General features: G+C 48.5%; 1 protein-coding gene across 1 annotated transcript in view; it reads right to left on the bottom strand.

Annotated features, from left to right (window-relative positions):
• The window catches only part of PARP1 (poly(ADP-ribose) polymerase 1), a 42,231-nt gene extending 22,042 nt beyond the window's left edge, over positions 1 to 20,189 (bottom strand). The window contains exons 1-7 of the mRNA XM_079697242.1: positions 19,993 to 20,189; positions 15,391 to 15,556; positions 7,353 to 7,468; positions 5,830 to 6,044; positions 4,109 to 4,208; positions 2,142 to 2,258; positions 1,335 to 1,511 (exon numbers count right to left, since the gene is read on the bottom strand). Coding sequence (XP_079553368.1) covers positions 1,335 to 1,511; positions 2,142 to 2,258; positions 4,109 to 4,208; positions 5,830 to 6,044; positions 7,353 to 7,468; positions 15,391 to 15,556; positions 19,993 to 20,112 — 1,011 coding nt within the window. The 5' untranslated portion in view covers positions 20,113 to 20,189. The remainder of the gene's footprint in view (positions 1 to 1,334; positions 1,512 to 2,141; positions 2,259 to 4,108; positions 4,209 to 5,829; positions 6,045 to 7,352; positions 7,469 to 15,390; positions 15,557 to 19,992) is intronic.
• Between the last annotated feature and the right edge of the window lie 794 nt (positions 20,190 to 20,983).

Raw genomic sequence — 20,983 nt, 5'->3', positions numbered from 1 at the left:
AAAAAGGTGGCAGAAAGAGGGGCTGCAGAAGGTAGCTGCAGCCAGATCATGGAGGGCTTTCGGGGAGGGGAGTTCAAGCTAAGGAGATGACCATGATTTTGTGATCCAAGCCCCTGGGGGCAGCACAGTCCCTACCCATGGTCTGTAAATCCATGAATTTGCATGGGCAGCAAGCACTGTCCACCTGACAAAATGTCTTGCACCTGTAGGTACCGTTTTAAAATAACCCTTTAAAAATATACATAGATGCAGTGCAACTGACATACAAAATACTAAACAGTTCACATCACAATCTTACTTTTTCCCTAACCTAAGATATTAAAAGGGATACAAATACCACAAACGGGCCTGTAACAATGGCATTCTCAGAAAAACTGGGAAAATATTTCTAGAAGAAATGGGAAATCACTGTAAGGTTTTAAGGGTGGGGAAAGGACAAGGTCAGACTTGTTGGAGAGCAACCGAGCAAGCAAAAGTACAGAGATACGTATACAGTAATTATGGTAGTGAACAGAGAGGGCAAGAAAAGAATGAGTGGAAGGGGCAAGCGGGAAAGTGGAATTCAGCTCTGGGTGCTGAGGTGATAGTGCCACCAGGGCCCACAAGCAGCAATTATGGAGCGCTTACTATGTGCCACTGGTCCAAATGCTCAGCCACCCGGGAAGAAGGCACGGGCGGTTAGGGAACTTGACGGATATCAAATCCCAAGCCCAGGGAGCCCACGACAGCCCCAGGTGGTGGGGCGCCAGCTCGCACCGAGTCTGAGGGCACAGGGGAGTCCATCCAGCAGCCAGCCCCCCAAGACACTGCTGGCTCCCCCAACAGTGCGGCTCCAAACAAGGTCCCCCAACTGAGGTTTTTTACATTCTGAGAATTCGAGAGAGAGAGAGAGATCAACAGGAGACGTGAACTCTGGACCCAACACCCCGTCTAGCACCAAGGCAAGGAAATGTCTTGCTCTGAGAAACACTCTCCCATCATAAAGGCAGGAATTACCATTTGTTCACCACCTTGTGCCCAGAACAGTGCCTGGCAGAGGGTAGGCACTTGATAAACAGAAATAAAAGTAACTCACGGTCTTTGCAAGCAAGAAGATTTTACACCAGTTGGACAAACCTGTGCTCCAGCTGGAAGTGCTTTGGTACTACATCTGTGTAGTTTGCAAATGTACAGAACCAAGGACATAATTCTATAATCTGATTATGAGGATGGCCCCGATGTAAAGAGGTCTGAGAAACTGCTCTGCAGTCGTGGTGACCTGGAGTGTGGACAAGCCCAGAAGATGGGACCAGGTTTTTCTGCAAATATATCCCAGGATCCACACCCCCACTTACCTTTGGGGTCACCCACTCCTTCCGGTTGGGCGTCTGTGTCTTGACCATACACTTGGTCCAGGCAGTGACATCCCCGGTACAGTAATAGGCATCGCTCTTGAAGACCAGCTGGCCTGAGCATTCCTCGCAGGGAAGGAGGGCACCGAACACCATGCCGTCGGCCACTCGGTCCAAGATCTGAAGCCAGTGAACAAGAGAAGCAAGTCAAGGAGGAGAGGGGCAGCTACAGGAGAGGACATTGACCAACGTGGGATGAAGAACCTGCACGGACTCCACTCGCTAAAAAAGAAGGGAGGGACTGCCCTGAGGTTCCTAACATTCCCCGGAGAAGGCGGTTTACAGTTGGAGCTTGCATTTTTGTGCTTTATGAGACCTTACTTCCACGCATGAGGGGTTCCTGCAGCTCCTCTTTCCCTCGGTGACTTAGAAATAAAGGGAGAACCCAGAACATCCACTGTTTCTGCACCAGAGGGACGGCAGGGCAGGGCTTGCAGGGGAGACAGCCCTCGCAGCCCTCGGGGCGTCTGTGAGAAGAGGGCAGCAGAGAGGGCTCCTCGGGCCGAAGTTTGTGGCGTGAACACACGAGGCAGGTGTGCAGCCCACCTCGGTCCTTGAGCGCCTGCCCCTTCCTGCCCCCCGCAAGCGGCGACCCTGATGGCGATGACCATGCAACGCGACTATGGAATTTCACTCCCGATTAATACCCGCAGGTGTTCACCCGGAGGGCCTCCGGCACTCCACCGGGACAGTGACCGCGCACGGCCTGGCCGCTCGGCTCGCGGCGCCCGTAACACAGAGGCAGCTCACCGCAGACTCCCCGGAGGGCACTTGCTGCTTGTTGAAGATGAGCAGCTCTTTCAGGTCATTCGTCGAACATGCTTTCTTTAGCTCGTCCTTGATGTTCCAGATCAGGGTGTTCTGGGCCTGTGCACGAGAGCCAGCAGCTGAGAGACCAGCTCCTCTCAAAGAAAGAAACACCCAACTGGAGGAAGACTCCACCCTGGCTCGCTTCTGCCTCTAGTCACAGCCCCGCGCTCAGCTGAGCTGCCCCGGGGCTGCCGCATCCCCAGGACCGTGCTCCCAGCTCGCGGCCGCGGTGTCCGCCTGGGGCGTGGGCACTCAGGGAGGGCTGAGGCAGGTGGGGAGGCCGCAGCCCAGGCGCCAGGGTCCCCGGAACCAGCCCCTCAGAGACAAGTCCCAGGACACCCAGGAACGCGCCCGAAGCACCAGGTTCATGTGCCCCAACACCCGCCCCTAAGGGAGGAAGGGGCGGCTCCTCAACAACCTGAAAGCCAGCAGCAGGGGCGATCCCCAAACACCTCCCACCTCCTCAATACTCAGTAGCGCGGAGGAACAGACTTAGGCTCCTCTGAAGATGGAACTTTAAACCTCGGTGGTAACATTCATGCAGCGCCTACTCTGCGTGGGACACTTTTCACGCCATCGCACGTACTCTCACGACCACCTTGGCCAGCAAGGCAGTAGTCTCCCGACGTCGGAGGCGGGGCAGGGAAGAGCGTCCTCCCGTTTGAGGGTGGTGGGCGAGTTACTCATGGCTCAGCCTCAGACCCCACCACCTCTGCAAAACAGGCAAATGCCGGCCCTCTCTGCCCCGAGCGAGGAGGAGTTAAATTCGCTTGACAACAACGGTCATCACACACGCGCCCTTTCCCAGCCTCTGTAAGGGCCTCTCGATAACATCCTTGCCTGCAGCGCCACGTGCTGGGCCACCGGTGACGGAGATGAGGGAGCACGAGGCAAAAGTCTAAGGGTACAAGGTTAGATCAAAGAAGCAGAACTATCTCATCTTTGCGACCAAGGACGGGAGGCCAGCACAAATGGGTGTGCCAGGGTGGGGACCATGGGCAGCGTTCCCAGCTTGCCTTTCTTTTTACCTCTGACAACACTGGAGACGGGGAAGGTGGGCACGAAGGGCGAATGCAAAAGAGCACCCCAGCTCCACTGCAGCTGGGGTTGGCACCAAGCTGACACATTGTTAATTGAAGGACAACCACACTGAATCTGTGATTCTTATCAAGCAGCTGGAACCACACCAGGACTTGCTTCTAATTTTTTACACCACCGGCAAAAACGGAATACTCATGTAAGAGCACAGCAGAGAGCTCGTGGAAATCACACTCCCAAGAAGCGACTGACTGCTCTCCCCTAGTTTCCCGAACACTCACCTTTTTCTGGTTAACAATTTTTACTTCGTTTTGATACACACGTAACCAACACAGTGACGAATTTCTCTGGTCAATGACCGCTGACCTAACGGGCAGTTTGCTCCTCTTAATACATGCCTTTTATTATTATCTTTTTTAACAAGAGATTTTCATTAAAGAACACGGAACTTCATCTCTTCCAGCCATTGTCTATGCCAAGAACCTGTGGCATCCTTGAATTCAATACGCTGTTTCCAATGTGCTACAGGTCCGGGAGGCACAGTGATGCACAGTGTGGCTGAAGCATGATGTGCCCATTCCAGCGCGAGGCTGCCGAGCGGGAAGCAACAGCTCAGCTCCTGCTGAGCCCGGCTACTGCCGCTCGGGCGTCTAGAGCCCACTGTGGGTGCTTTCACATAAGAACTGTTGCTTTGGGAGGAGGGAAGAAAACCTGGGGGAAAAGCCAGGCTATTTAACAACAGCTATGAAGTTGGGAATTTTTAAAGCTCTCATTAAGCAGGACACACGCACCTCCTTGAACTTTCTTCCCAGAATGAGGAAGAGAGTTGAGACTGAATGGCGAGAGGAGATGCCCAGCTCGGGACTCACCTTGAGGGCCTTTTCAAGCTTACTCTCCTTGTCTTTTTCTTTTCTAGATTTCTTCTTGGCCACTTCCTCCATTCCATCCACCTCATCGCCTTTTCTCTTTCTGAAAGAGACAAAGGATGTAAGGGAAAGAACCAGAGCCATTAAAGCCCTGAAAGCCAACAGCTTTGGGACACAGCATCCTAAGGCCATTCTCATGCGGCTCAGCCAGGCCCTGCCCACTGAGGAGCTCGCCCTCTGCTCAGGCAGTGTCTGTGGCTGACGTCATCCATTTCAGGAAGCACAGTTGCCAGGAGGGGCCAGCAGTCTCTCCAGGGCCTTGGAACAACCTGGTGCAGCACAGATGAGATGGCCTGGAAGGTTCTGGCAGGGACTCTGCCAGAGGTAAGACCATAACTGAGGGTGGGGACTGCAGAAAGACAAAGCCTCAGTGCCAGGCGCTGAGACTTTCAATCTAAGACACAGGGCTGCTCCTGAGGCCAAGAGGCTGTTCTCAGACCGGGGAGGCTGTGCTGCCACTTGAAGCCCAACAAGAAGCGGTGGTCTAGGCGCTGCCAACCAGTCTGCCTCAGCCGGGTCAGCCAACGCTGCCAACTAAGATCAGCAGCATCACTCCTGACCTAAGAGAGGGCACTGAGGGTCATCAGTAGGCCCTAGAAACAGGGCAGGTCAGCCACGGTGGTTAATACTCACTTTCAGCCATCACACAGGCCTGAGATCAAACCCTTGCATTTTTCCTCATCCGTAAAAACAGGGAAAAGAATACCATCTACTCTGTAGGATCGTGGTGATGGTTAAATGAAATATCCTCTGTAAAAGGCTTAGCATAGTGCCCGGCACGCCAAAAGTGCTCAACCAATGCTGGTTGTTACAGCATAAATGTGAGCCTGTTCACTCCTACACCTACACCCCATATCAAAGCACCCTGAGGTTTTTTAAATGTGTGGGGCTGACTTTCCAGTTTTCTTTCACATTCCAGAGTCACGTGTGCGGTGCAATAAACTTGTGCGTTTTGAACTGAAATACTGCGCGAAGGCCTCTTGATGATGGGGAGGTGGGGTCACCCCAACCCTACACTGTCCAAGGAGCACAGTGTACACCACAGCCCTGCCACACCCCCCTCGGTGGGCTCGTCACCAAGCAACTAGACTGGAGCCGAGGGACCGGCAGAGGGAACACAGGAAAGAAGTGCCCACAGGATCAACACAGACCTAAATGTTAGCACCGTATGAAAGCCATACCATTCTGAACTCTCAACCAGATAACTTATCGACCGCCCACCCCCCCTATTTAAAAATGGTCAAGATTCTCCCAGCGCTGTTCTCAAGAGAGACCCAGAAACACAGGGACGCATCCACACACGAGGACATCAGGGGGAAGTGAAAGTGGGTCATGCAGGGGTCAGAGGAAAGGTGGCGGTGGTGGACTCCAGCCAGGGGAACGCTCAGACGGAGCAGGGGGAAGTGGGATTTGCTCTCTGCCTGTCCACGGAGGTCAGATGCGGGACAGGGAACAGACCACCAGCAGCGGCAGGAACACGCACTGCAGCTTCCCCAGGACTTCCCTGCTCCGTCCCCCACCGCCTCAGCTGGGGAAGGGGCGGAGCTCTGCTGCCTCCCAGCGCCTGCACCCCCAGCTTTCTGACGGGCAGCCAGGGGAACGCAGGAGTGATAGGGACTCTGGGCCTTGTGTGAAGCCCCCACCCTGCCGGCCCCGGCACCCACCCTTCACTCTTGATGCCCGGGAGCTGCCTCTTCAGGGCTTCCTTGTCCTCCGCGGCGAGGAGGCCGAAGCCCTTGAGCTGGCTCGCGCTGTACTCAGGCCGGAAGCCCAGCTCCTCTCTGTTCTCAACAAAGCAGTTCGGGTGGTACCAGCGGTCGATCATGCCTAGCTGGGGCTTCTCGGGGTCCAGCATCTTCTTGGACAGGCGCACCTGGCCCTGCAGGAGAATCCACGTGTGTTACCAAAGACAGACAAGGATGGATGGTCAAACATCGGGGGGCCAGGGGCGACCAGGTCCACACCGAAGGCAATGGGAGGGCTGCTGGGAGGTTTTGGCTCTCTTATGCCACCAAGGATTGTGTTTCCCTCAAGCCTCAGCACCCCATTTAAGAAGGGGTTAAGTCCAACCAGCTACCCGACTACCTAGCTGCCTGGGCAAGTGAGGAGGTAACAGTGTTACCCTGAGGATGTTCTGCTGACCTGGTGCAGACATAAGAACAATGCCTGGGTTGCTGTATCGCAGGCTCAGAAGGAGCCAGTGCAGGCCCCAGTTCTAGCAGGGACTTTCTGCAATCCCCCCATCCAGACTCTTCAGTCTCTTGACACATATGAAGACTCCCTAAAATGCAGTAATAAACTATCTATAAGCTAGAATCTAGTCCTGCCATTCTCCCCAGGTTTACAATTCCCAGGCCTGACATTCCGAGTGAGTTTCATGCCTGTGAGCCCAGATTGGAAACCTCGGAACAGGAGCACTGACACTACTCCACTTCAGGCCAAGCAACACTCAGCAGCACACAGTCTCGGGCATTCCCTCTGGAACCTTAACTTTTGCCTCAAATTCTTGTGGTTGAAGGTAGCTGGAAAAGATCTAGCAATTTCATGTTTTTCCTTTCTAAACACCCACTGACTCACCTCAATTTCCTGTATAATACCAAGGAGGCAGAAACCTTTAATCGATGCCTTGAATTAATCAACCAGCATGTTTACCTAAGATCAGAGCATCTTGGGTAATGAGGCTAAAGGGCACAGGCCAACCCCTCCACCTGTGTCCCTGCTACTCAGACAGCCGTCATTCTGCTAGACCAGCTGTCATTCTTCAGGGACCAGAGTTGGTAGGGAAGGGTGGTTAATGAAGTTCCTGTTAAGAGGAAGAAACCTGGAGGCTCATACCAGGGAAGAAACACACTCCTTAAACTTAATCCTACCATAAAAAACAGCTTTCCCCCAGCCACTGCAGCACCCAGGAGAGAGCCCTTGTGTAAATGTTTTTCAAACTCTCCCAGGTCTCCTAAAAGCAGGTGCAGCGACGTACATGGGCTGGACCATGAATAATCAGGGCCAGACCTGCCTGGAAGAAAATTCACTGTCATCTCCTGTCTCTACTAAGATCTTCACTTTATTTTTAACCACTAGTGTTGAGCCAGCACCTAAAGCCCCTATTTTTTCTTTTCTTTTGAGATATCCAATGATATCCAACGCAAGAAATCCAAAAAGTCAGACAGGTGAAGTCCAAAGCTCTCACCTTTTCTATCTTCTCCATGCAGCCCTTGCACGTGCTTCTGTTGGACTTGGCGTACTCTGCCGCAAAGTCGCCCAGTGTCTTCTCCGTCTTGCTGCCAACTCCATCTTGGCCTTTGCCTGAAGCATGAAACACAGCCACGCTCATTTCAGCGCCTCCATGCAGCTCCAAGGAGCCCCTGTCCTCCTCCTCTACCTCTTGGGATTCCTCTACCAGGACACCTTGTGTTCTGGGTGACCACAGCTGGTCCATCTCATCTACACTTGTTTCTAACCATTGTGGATGGTTAACAGAGGTTCTTTTCTGGCAATAAAATAAAAAAAATTTCTCAGACAGCCTTCTGGAAACAGCACAATGTTAGCTGGTGGTGGTCTCACTGTCCCCCCCTCTCCATTTCCTCTGTAGCCCCCTTCTTCACTCTGGAAAGAACCTAAGTGCTTACTATGAAAACCTTGTACCATACTAAATTCCAACACTGCCTTCTAATTTCCATTACACTTTCATTTATCAAAGTTGAGTGATGAGTTAAAGGGAGTATCTTGATATAGGAACAGATAAAAGTATATGTAAGAATTAAACATGTGGCGCTACAAGGATATATTGTACAACACGGGGAATATAACCAATATTTTATAAATATAAATGTAATATATTACACGAGTCACTCTATTGTACACCTGTAATTTATATACTATTGTACATCAACTATACTTCAATAAAAAAACAAAAACAAGAGAGCTGACAAACAACAACAAAAAAACAAAAAACCTCCATAATCAAGAGAGAAAAAAAATTAAATATGTGGTAAGGTGGCATTCCTAATTAGCGGGGAAAGATTGAATCATTCAATAAAGAATTTGGGGAAAAATGGCCAACCATTTGGGACAAAAACTAGATTCTTTTCTTATATAAAAATAAACTCCAAGACCGAATGTTTCTCTCCTAAGATCAGGAATAAAGCAAGGCTGTCTTCTCTTACCACAGACAACACTGTACTGGTGGCTCTAATACGTGCAGTAGGCAAGAAAACGAAACAAAATGTGTAAGTGTAGAAAAGAACAAGTAAAGCCATCTCTATTTGTAGATGACATGATTGTAACTGGGATTAGTCTTAAGAATCTACAAAAAAGCTACTAGTACTGTTAAGTGAATTCAGCAAATTTGCAGAGCACAAGGTCAATATAAAACATTTCTATATATTAGCAATAAACATACTGGAAAAAAATTAAAGCACACTACTATTTAAACAACATTAAAATACACAGAATACTTAGAGATAAATTTAATAAGACAATAAGACATACAAGATCTCTCTCTACACTGAATCTACAAGATTTTGCTGAAATTAAAGAACTGAATATCATGTTTATGGACCGAAAGACTAAATTTACTAAGATGTCAATAATCCCCAATTTGATCTACAGATTTGATGCAATGACAATCAAAACCCTAGCAAGCTTTTCTGAGGGAGAAATTGACAAGTTTACCACAAAATTTGTAAGGAGATGACAAAGGACCTAGAAAGGTCAAAATACTATTGAAAAAGAACAAATTTAGAGGAATTACACTACAAGACTTCATGACTTACTCTAAGGTTACAATCATTAAGACAGTGGAGTAGCATAAATCAATGGAACCAAATAGAGACCAGATACAGACCTATCATCAACTGATTTTGATACAGAAGCCAAAGTCTTTTCAACAAATGGTGCTGGAACAAAATAATAGCCACATGGAAAAAAAACAAAAAACGTGTGCCTCACACCTAACACAAAAGTTAATTTAAGATAAATAAAATTAAATAATTTAAGATAAGCTAAAACTACAAAACTCCCAGAAGTTCTGGAGCATATCCTTCAATGACCTTAAAGAGTAGGCAAAGATTTCTTAGGAGACAGAAATTACTACCCCAAAAAGGAGGAAAAAAAACCACACACAAAAACAACAAATTGGACTTCATCAAAATGAAAAACTATTGTTCTTCAGAAAATGTCAGTAGGGCTTCCCTGGTGGCGCAGTGGTTAAGAATCTGCCTGCCAATGCAGAGGACACGGGTTCGAGCCCTGGTTTGCGAAGATCCCACATGCCGCAGAGCAACTAAGCCCATGCGCCACAACTACTGAGCCTGCACTCTAGAGCCTGAGAGCCTCAACTACTGAAGCCCGTGCGCCTAGAGCCCATGCTCCGCAACAAGAGAAGCCACCGCAATGAGAAGCCCACGCACCGCAATGAAGAGTAGCCCCCGCTGGCCGCAGCTAGAGAAAGCCCTCGCGCAGCAACAAAGACCCAATGCAGCCAAAAAAAAAAAAAAAAAAAAAAAAAAAGTCAGTAAATAAATGAAAAGACAAACCTCTGACTGGGAGAAGGTATTTGCATTATTTATATCTAATAGAGGACACGCACCTAGAATATTCTAAGAACTCTTACAACTCAATAATAAAGACGTGCAAATTAAAACCATGATATCACTACACACTTATTGGAATGGCTAATATCAAAAAGAGTGACCATACCAAGTGCTGACGAGGGTGTGGAGGAACTCTCAAACAGTGCTGGTGGCAATGTAAAATGGTACAACCGCTTTGGAAAACAGTTGGGTACTTTCTTTAAAAAGCTGAATGTACGGGCTTCCCTGGTGGTGCAACGGTTGAGAGTCTGCCTGCCGATGCAGGGGTCACGGGTTCGTGCCCCGGTCCGGGAAGATCCCACATGCCGCAGAGCGGCTGGGTCCGTGAGCCATGGCCACTGAGCCTGTGCTCCACAACGGGAGAGGCCACAACAGTGAGAGGCCCACGTACCACCAAAAAAACAAAACAAAACAAAAAAAGCTGAATGTACATCTAATGTATGATCTACCACTCCATTCCCAGGTATATACCCAAGAGAAATGAGAGCGCATGTATGTACAGAGCTTGTACACAAGTGTTTGTAGCAGCTGTATTTGTAATGGCCTCAATCTGTCAACAACTTAAAAGTTACCAACAGGGGAATGGATAAACCAAGTGTGATATACTCAAAAGACTACCCCTCAGTAATAAAAAAAGAACTGATGACACATGAAACAACCTGGATAAGTCTCACAGACATTATGCTGAGTGAAAGCAGCTTACCAGAGAAAAAGATACTATTCCTTTTTCCCTGAAACTCTAAATCACACAAAATTAATCCAAAGGGATAGAAATCAGAACACTGGTTACCTTGCTGAGGGGGAGGATAACTCGGAAAGGGCATAAGGGACCTTTCTGGGGGTGGCGGGTACAGAAATTTGATGGGGTGAATATTAGATGTGTGTATGCATTTGTCAAAACTCACTGAACTGTACACGTAAAGTTTGTGCATATAACTGTATGTACATTATTTTTAAAATTCCGGATGAAAGATTTCAAAATACCAAAAACAGATACTTTATTCAAAATACCAAAAACAGGTACTTCAAGTGAGAAAACAGATATGACAAGAACATTTAGTCAAAGATGAAGCTTCAATATGATGAAACAGAAAATAACCTATCTAAAAGAAAAATGTCAAACCAGGAAAAATATTTGCAAAACATGAGACCAAGAATTAGTATCTTTTGTACTTCACTAAGGAAAAGAACAATACCCTAAGAGAAAAATGAGGAAAAGACACACACAGCTATTAAAGTAACACAAATGACTGATCAACACAGGACAAAATGTTCCATGTCACTAGGAGCAAAATGAAAAGGAATGAAAATACTTAGCGATGGTGTGGAAGTGGAGAAATGGGTACATCTCATACTGTTGGTACAAGTGGACCTGATACAACCTTTCTGAAAGGCAAGTTGGCACACACACAGAAGGCCTTCAAATCCTTCATCTCTTTCAGCAGTATTTCCCCTTCTTGGAATTAAAGAAAAAACTGGACAGGTGCCCAGGATATACCAGAAATCTGCGGCAGCTCTATGTGTAATAGAGCCAAATGGTTTAAAGTCTAGTTTCAAAAGCAAGAGAGTCTGGACTTGAATCTCAGCTCAAGCATTTACCACCAGCGTAACCTTGGGCCACTTACCTAACCTCTAGGTGTCTCAGCTCCTCAACTGGAAAAACTGGTAAAGGGCTGGGGCAAGGATTCAATGAAATTAATATATGTCAAATACTTGAATGATGCACAAAAGTTAGCAAGACCTCAAGAAATGAATACTACGTACCTTTAACAATAATGATGGAAATCTGTAACTTTTAACATGAAGAGTAAATATTAAGCTGTAAAATGCAATAGGTAAGTACAGGGAAATACAAATCAAGATCACCATGAAATACCACTTCAAATCATTAGGAAGAGTGTTACTAAAAAAAAAAAAAAATCCTGAAAAACCAACCTCCCCTCCCCTCCCGCCAAAATCCAGAAAACAAAAGTGTTGATACGGATGTGGAGAAATCAGAACCCCATGTATTGCTGGTGGGGATGTATAATCCCGCAGCTGCTGTGGCAAACAGTACTGCAGTTTACACAAAAAATTGAATATAGAAAAACCATACGATCCAGCAATTCCACTTCTGGGTATATACATAAGAGGACGGAAAGCAGGGTCTGGAACAGATATTTGTATACCAATGTTCACCAACCACCAAAAGGCAGAAACAACGCACATGTCCATCAATGAATGAATGGATAAACAAAATCTGGTATAGCCATGTAACAGAGTATTATTCAGCCTTAAAAAGGAAGGAAATTCTGGGCTTCCCTGGTGGCGCAGTGGTTGAGAATCTGCCTGCCAATGCAGGGGACACGGGTTCGAGCCCTGGTCTGGGAAGATCCCACATGCTGCAGAGCAACTAGGCCCGTGAGCCACAACTACTGAGCATGCGCATCTGGAGCTTGTGCTCCGCAACAAGAGAGGCCGCAAGAGTGAGAGGCCCGTGCACCGCGATGAAGAGTGGTCCCCGCTTGCCACAACTAGGGGAAGCCCCCGCACAGAAACGAAGACCCAACACAGCAAAAATAAATAAATTAATTAATAAACTCCTACCCCCAACATCTTCTTAAAAAAAAAAAAAAAGATTTCACTAAAAAGAAAAAAAAAAAGAAAAAGGAAGGAAATTCTGACACACGCCACATGAATGAACCCTGAAGACATTATGCAGTGAAATAAGTCAGACACAAATGGACAAACATAGTATAAGCCAAACACAAAAGGACAAATACTGTATGATTCCACCCATATGAGGTACTTAGAAGTAGTCAAATTCATAGAGACAGAAATAAGAGTGGTTGTCAGAGACTGGGGGGAGGTAAATGAGGAATGAGTGTTTAATGGGTATGGAGTGTTAGTCTGGGAAGATGGCAAAGTTATGGAGATGAATGGTGGTGATGACTGCATAACAATGTGAGTGCACTTAACACCACTGAAACGTACACTTAAAAATAGTTAAGATGGTAAATATTGTGTCATGTATACTTTATCACAAGAAGAGGTGACTGAACATTAAAAAAAGTTAATACCTAAGGTAGAATCCCACTTCTGCAGGAATGAAAACACACAAACACACACGCATCAATATTTGAATAGAAAATAATTTTCGAATAAGGCACCCGCAACATTAATGATAGTTCTCTCTAAATTACAGGATCTGGGACGATTTAACTTTTTGTTCTCATCAACAGCCTGGAGTCACAACAACAGGTTAAACTGGGTCAGTTCACAGCAAGGCAGAGAAATGAGAATTCAGTCTCAGGAGATCTCCTTCAAAAGGGGACAAAAAAAAAAAAAAAAACTGTTTAAAATTTAAAGGCATCTCAGCAAGTTTGCGGATGCTGACAAACTGACCAAGGCTTATATGAGAAGCAGAGGACCCAGAATAGCCAATACAATATTGAAGAGGAACAAAGTCAGGGGACTGACACTGCCTGACTTCAAGACTTGCTAGAAAGCTATATAATCAAGACAGTGTGGTACTGGTGAAATACACAAATTGATAAATATGCCAGAATACAGCCCAGGAGTACACCCACACAGATACAATCAACTGATGTTTGAGGAGCAAAGGCAACACAATGGAGAACAGCCTTTTCAACGAGTGTTGCGGGGACATCTGGGCATCCGCATGCAAAAAAATTTAATCTAGACAACAGATTAAACCTGTCACAAATATTAACTCAAAATGGATCATAGGGGCTTCCCTGGTGGCGCAGTGGTTGAGAATCTGCCTGCCAATACAGGGGACACGGGTTCGAGCCCTGGTCTGGGAAGATCCCACATGCCGCGGAGCAACCAGGCCCGTGAGCCACAATTACTGAGCCTGTGCGTCTGGAGCTTGTGCTCCGCAACAAGAGAGACCATGACAGTGAGAGGCCTGCGCACCTGTGATGAAAAGTGGCCCCCGCTCCCCACAACCAGAGAAAGCCCTAACACAGAAATGAAGACCCAACACAGCCAAAAATAAATAAATAAATAAAGAAGCTTTCATTTAAAAACAAACAAACAAACATTGTTTTCAGAATAATACTGTGTATCACTGATTTGTCTCAATAGTACTCCCACACCCAGTCTTTGGGGGAAAAAAAAAAATGGATCACAGACTTAAATGTATTGATAAAACACAAAACTATAAAACTCCTAGAAGATAACACAGGAGAAAATCTAGATGACCTTGGGTATGGTGATGACTTTTTAGATACAATACCAGACCTAGTACATGAAAGAAATAATTGAGAAGCTAGACTTTATTAAAATCAAAAATGTCTACTCTGTGAAAGACAGTGCCAAGAGAATAAAAAAGACAAGCCACAGACCGGGAGAAAATACTTGCAAAAGACACATCTGATCAAGGACTGTTGTCCAAACTATATGAGGAACTCAATAAAACGAACCTGATTAAAATTGGGAGAATATCTGAACAGACCCTTTACCAAAGAACATATACAGATGGCAAATAGACATGTGAAAAGATGCTCAACATCATATGGTACTAAGGGACTGCAAATTAAAATGAGATACCACTACAAACATTTTAGATTGCCAAAATCCAAAACATTGGTAAAAAATGCTGGTAAGAACGTGGAGTAGCAGGAACTCTCGTTCATTGCTGGTGGTAATGTAAATGGTTTGGCCACTTTAGAAGACAGCTCGCAGTCTAAACATACTCTTACCATACAATCCAGCAACTGTGTGCCTTGGTATTTACCCAAGTGAGTTGAAAACTTAGGTCCACCCAAAACCCTGCACGTGGATGTTTATAGTAGTTTTATTCGTAAGTGCCAAAACTTGGAAGCACCCACGGTGTCCTTAAATAGGCGAATGGATAAACTGTGGTTACCTCCCGACAATGGAATATTATTCAGTGCTCAAAAGAAGTAAGTTATTGAGCTGTGAAAAGATATGCAGGAACCTTAAATGCATTATTACTAAATGAAATAAGCCAACCTGAAAAGGTTGCATACTGTTTGATTCTAACTATGTGACATTCTAGAAAAGATGAAACTATGGAGATAGGAAAAATGTCAGTGGCTGGGAGAGGGAGGGATTAACAGGTGGAACACAGAGGGATTTTATAAGGGAGTGGGAATACCCTGTACGCCGTTATAATGATTGATATATGTCATTATACATTTGCCCAAACCCATATAAGATGTACAGCACCACGAGTGATGACTAATATAAACTATGGACTTCGGGTGATGATGTATCAGTGTGGGTTCAGTGACTGTAACAAATGGACCATCTGCTGGGGCATGCTGATGGTGGCGGAGGTCACGCCTCTGTGGGTACATGGGAACTCTCCGTACTTTCGGCTTAATTTTGCTGTGGACCTAAAACTACTCTAAAAACTACTACTCTAAAAGGTCTATTAAAGACAACAACCGCAACAAATGTAAAGGCTACATTTCAAGCATCTGGAGAAATAATATCCTGCCCCAAACAGAACACTGGGTCACTGAGGCGCTGCTGAAATAACAGAGGGGTAATAAGCTGAAGGACCTTTTCTTTGCTGCCACAGAAAAGCTTCCCCTCCCCCCGACAACCCAGGAAGCTTCGGGGGTTGGGGCGACCCCCGCACCCTCCCCGGTGTGCACGCACCCGTCACTCCTCCAGCCTCAGCCGTCTTCTTGACCTTCTGCTGGTCGTCCCAGCGGAGCTCAGAGAACCCATCCACCTCGACGTCAGGGTGCCGTATGGAATGGCCGACCTTCCAGAAGCAGGAGAAGTGGTACCAGTGTGGGACTTTTCCGTCGAACATGGGCGACTAGAAGGGCGGAACCAGAGGAGGAGAAAGAGAGTGAGCCTCAGGCCCGGCCCTCAGCAGCTGGCATCCTAGCCCCCTTTTGCTTACCTGTAAACCAAGGGCAGCCTCCTCTCCACTCCCCGACATCGCAGGGGAAAAGCTGCAAACGGATGGGCAATCAGCACCCACCCCTCAGCTATGAAAGCTGCGCGCCTGCTGCCGAGCCCGCCCTGGGGACAGGGACCAGGACATCCCTCGGGACTGACCGGCATTTCGGCTAAGAGTTCAGCGTACTGTTACCAAAGTCGCTGCCGTGCTTCAGTCACAGGCTCAGCCCAGAGCTCGGTGAGGGCACGGGAGACGCAAGTCCTGCGTCCCGCACGCCCACACGCGGAGAGGCGCCACCGCCAGGCCCGGCCGCCGGGCCCAAAGGGCTCTGTGCACTTAGAACAATGCGGAACAAGTCCCAGCTCAGGCGCCGGGCCGAGCAAATGTGTCAGAGAAGTGTCACGCCGGCAGCGAGCCACACAGATGTGCGTGGGAGGAAGGATTTCTACGAGGGAGAGTGACAGGGACCGGGGGGGGGGTGTCACCTCACCCCCAGCAGCTGGGAGGTCCCTCCTGCCCCTCACCAGCCACCAGGGGACACCCTGCAGTTGCCTCCCTCTGGGGAACCAGCACCCTAATTTCACAGTTGCATGGGGGTGGGGGTCAGACAGGCAGCAGCTGACTCAGCCTCAACTTGAAACAGTGACCACAGTTCTTTCCACTACACTGCTCGGCAGGAAGAGGTACTTAAAAATATACAAACGGTCTGACCGGAGCAAGAGAGGCCCCAGACATCTGCTCTGATAGAACATAAATCCAAATGTCAAGCAGATGGCATAAAACAGCATTAAAAATAAATACCATGCAGAACTTTCAGGATGGAGTCGTGCGGACAGGGGAAGTACTCTGAAAAAGCAGTGACAAGATCTCCCAACTGGCCCTCTCCTACTAGGTGAGCGGCCTCTCTCTGGATTTAATAGACGGTGTTAAATAAAGTGTAGGGTCAATAAGGCTGGGGCACAAGGACTCTTCAGCATCAAGCAGCTTGGGTTTACAGCAGCATCAGCTGTTCCCTGGGCCCAGAATGTGCCCCAGCCCTACCTGGGGCGAACGGCACTTCCTCAGGTCCCATAACACCCCTTCCCATGGCCCCCCAGAGTCAAGATCCATTTGGGTTATTATTTGATCAATGTCTGTGTCCTGCGTCGGGTTAGAAGCTCCCAGAGAGGCACGATGCCTGTCTTGCTAGCAACCGGCAACGCCCGCTCACGGCGAGCACTCACACAGTGTCTGCGGAGCGCCCCAAGTCTGGAGGGAAGAGGGAAGAAAGGTGGGATGGAGGAACTCCTGCCGTGGAAAAGACGCTCCCTCCAAACCTGAGACAGCCCTCCCCACCCCCAACCAGACGACAAACGGTATTTCAGAGAGTAGACCTGTGCCCTGGCTCTCAAACTTTCACCAAGGCAGCTGACACCTCGTTAAGCGTCTGGACGTCTTGTTACCACATCTGTGGTGGCCTCGACCTGGGTCTTCCTGCCCTGGGACCCCTGTCTAAGTCTGCTCTAAGAGCAAAGGGGGGCATGTGGCTCAGTGGCTTTGCCCCCACTGGAACTCATGGCCGTGGCATTTCTTCCTGGCTCTGCTGGGGCCTGACACTTGCCCCTTAAACTTCGGTCTGGGTGCCATGCCCCCAACCACTGGCTCACTGCCAGGCACCAGAGAGGAGGCCTGCACAAGGGTGTACTCACAGCACAGGCTTGGGGGACTGTTAGGGCTCCCGTCCTCCCGCAAAAGAGGAAAGACCCCTTAACCAAGGCAAGGCTTCACTTTAGAACTTAGGACTGAGAATGACACAGCCGTAAGGGAACTGGACCAAGGGCACAAGACTACTGGCTCCACTCGGCAGCTACCAGGCTCGAGCAAGCAGCAGAATCCTTGGCTGTATACTCAGCAAACATGAGCGCCTACTACACACCAGGGTCCTCACCCAGCCACTCTCAGTCTGTTTCCAGAGAAACGGGCCATGAAAGGAGGCCATACCACAGCCACCCTACCCGGCAGAGAGCGGAATGACCACTACCACGGAAGAAAGTCACCATGCAGTTTGCTGCAGGCCCTCCCAAGAACACCAACAAGTCAAAAGGCTGGAAGGCCCAGTTCATCCCCTCGAGGCTGCCCTAGGGCATGCCAGCTAAAGTATCAGGTATTTGATACACAGAGAACAATCCTCCCATACAAAATGTAAGAGAAGGTATTTAAATCCAAGGGAAGTGGGGCGGGGGCGGGCAAGAATGGCTTCTTTCTTTCTGGCCTTCACCAGCTCAGCCTCCAAGACCAACGTTACATTCTGAGTTAAAACCCCACCCCCAATTACAGTTAGAGAAAACCACACTTAATTTTAATAATAATTTCCTTCACTATCAAGAAGGATCCAGAATGTTAGACTTTCTTACTGCTTGGACTCCGATAGAGAGAGCCAACCCACCTCTTCATTCCTCACCAGTGTCCCTGTCTCCACACACTGGCTGGACTGAGGTTTTCTGTCTGTCTTTCCCAATAGAACACGGTCATCTTTGGCTGTCCGCTGAAGGCTATGGATGTCCCTTTCTCAGACTAACATTTTAAAACGCATGATAAAATACACAGGCTCAAAAAGGAAATCAATTATATTGAAATAATTATCAAAACATTTAAAACGTTTACTGGGATACAGTAATCTACAAGCTTTAAAGCATTAAATAACGAGACACAGTATCCACTTTAATAACTACTGTGATCTTGTAGCGATGAGTGTAAGTGGTTATTCTAAGAAATCCCCAACAACTGTAAAGTGATGTGAAAATAACAGTAACTACTACTGATGACAAAAATCACAGGTACTGCTAATGCGCCTTTGCTTTGCAGGTTACATTCATAATTGTAGGAAGTAATGAATTGTAACTTAAGTCTAGTGAAGATAGGGATGCATATTTTTTCTCACTGAAACTCATGGACCTATTGAGTTGTCCCACAGACCCCAGGTTAAGAGCCCCTGCACTAATGGCAACTTCATACGATCGGCGGCCCAAACATTAGGGTGAAAAGATGCTCTGCAGGAGATATAGCGCCTCAAATGGTAGGCCTTGCCCACTTCTCCATCCTCAACTTCCCGCCACTTCTGTGGTGAGCTCCCATCTTGGGCACATCATGCCTAGGCAATAGCTCCATCAGGTGGCACCCACCCCTGCACAGCAATGTTTACCAGTCATCACCCCTTTAACCAAACTGGAAGCTCCCAGCGGTGGAGTCTCTCCTTGTGCCCCTAACACAGTGCCCAGAACCTAGCAGCTGCTCAGCGAGTGTTTACTGAACGAATAAGTATTGTGTGCCAGGTACTGAGCTAGGTGGCCCTGAGGCTGATTCCAAGATGACAACCTCAGTCCCTGCCACAGTATGAAATGAGACAGCCTAAGTACACTATGGTACCCACTCCCCTCCAGCCAGTAACTGCGGCAAATCCAGCAGTACCATCCGGTCCTTCATAAAACACATACTGCCTCACCGCCCGTAAGGAAAATCAAGTTACCTTGACCATGAGCACTAAGCTTGGATAAAAGCTTTCTGTTGGGAGTGGGGAAGACAGGGCAGGTGGGAACCCTGATTAGGCAGGCAGACGGGAGCTGAAGGAGGCAGGAACCTCCAGACACACTACCTCACTCCAACACCCCTCCCGCCATTGGGCAAGCCTCAGGGACCACCGGAGGGAAATCCCGAATCTGTCAAGAAGCCCAGTTGAGGAACCCCAGGAGCCACTCTTACTCAAACCAGATAGCTGCAAACGCATCAGGAGGACGTGTCTCTGAACTTGGAAAGTTTGAGGAAAATGTTAAACCATAAATTAAGCCAAAAGTGAATGCACTGTACTGAAATGACACCAACTTGCATAGTTTTGCATAATTAAAAAAAATGAGAGTGAGTGGGTGTTGAAATGATAGCCAAAAATAGATTAAAAAAAAAAAACCCCTCACTTGCCAGTCGCCACCATCAATGTAGGACAAAAATCTTCCAGAATAAGGTAGGTCAAAACCAGACTAGCTTCAAAAGACCGCGCGTACGTTTTCTTCCCAAGGCGAATGGCAATAAAACAAACCCAGAAATAAGGACAGAAGCGGCTGCTTATTTTTACAAAGTAAAAGGCACCACTAGCTCCTGACCGTATTTCCCGGGCTTTTGCTGCAAGATCAGCAAAACCTTTCAGAAGGGTCCACCCGGCGGGCCATACACGGGACGAAAGGAAGCAGCTGCGCCCGCAGGCCCCGCGCGGGCTCGGAGGGGCCGGCCCGGCCTGCAGCTCCCGACCAGCCCTCCCCCCACCCTCCCCGGACGCGCGGAAGCCCCAGCCTCGCACAAAGCGGCCTCTCCGCCCGCACCTGCACCATGATGGCCATCCGGAGCGAGTCCTTGGGGATGCTCTCGCTGCATTTCTTGCAAGAGGCGCGCCCGCTCTTGGCGTACTCGACCCGGTAGAGCTTGTCCGATGACTCCGCCATCCTCCTCCTCGAGCTGCTGCAGCTCCGGGAGCCCGACGCCGCTACCTGGAGCCCCGCTGCTGCTACCGCCGCCTCACCAGCCGCTTCACTCCCCGCTGGCGCCCGAGCGTCTAGAGACGCAACCACCGCCGCCTCCGAGCACGCCGCGTAGGCCACTCGTCGCTCCGGATAGATTGCTGATGCCTGGCTGCGGGCACGCCCCGGCGTCCGCGCTCACGGGGCGGGGCCGCCGGCGCGCGCGCCCCCTGCCGGCAGTGGGGCGGCGTTTCCCCGGCGCCTGAGGCTGCGGGAGCTAGACCACGGCTGCTGCGGACCGAGGCCGGGCTTACCCCAGGCCTGTAGCTCTTTGAAGGACGAAGCGCCACCCCTTTAACCATTTGTCCCCAGGAAGGCTTACGTGCTCTCACAACTAATTCCAGCCTTGTCCCTTTTTAATACGTGTATCCTCTCTCCCCTGAGGGCGGACAGGTCTGGAAGGCGCTGGGCTGGCTCGGGAATGTGGTTGATCTGCCAAAGAGAGGTCAACCTGGGCTGGCCCTCGGCGGGCGTTATAACTGCAGTCCGCAGACCGTCGGGACCCAATACTAACTGAAATCTAGCATCGCCTTCATTATGAATTTTAATGCATGGATACAGATTCTGGGAGTCTTAGCAATACCTGTGACTTTGTCAGCAATAGTTAGCACAGGTGCTTTCCTATCACTTTGCGATTGTTGGAGAGAACTCAGTATTAAGCTCATCGCTACTTAAATTGCAGTAGTTAAGAGACCTGCTGCTACTAGATCTTGTTTTTTAATGTAGAACTGTGTTTTTATATAACTGGTTTCTTTTAAAATTCTATGCATTTAATTTTATTCATTTAAAACATTGT

Source organism: Hyperoodon ampullatus, assembly GCF_949752795.1.
Source record: "Hyperoodon ampullatus genome assembly, chromosome: 2".
Classification (NCBI taxonomy): Eukaryota; Metazoa; Chordata; class Mammalia; order Artiodactyla; family Ziphiidae; genus Hyperoodon; species Hyperoodon ampullatus.
The sequence above is the reverse complement of the archived record's forward strand: the minus strand, read 5'-3'. Positions and strand labels throughout refer to the sequence as shown.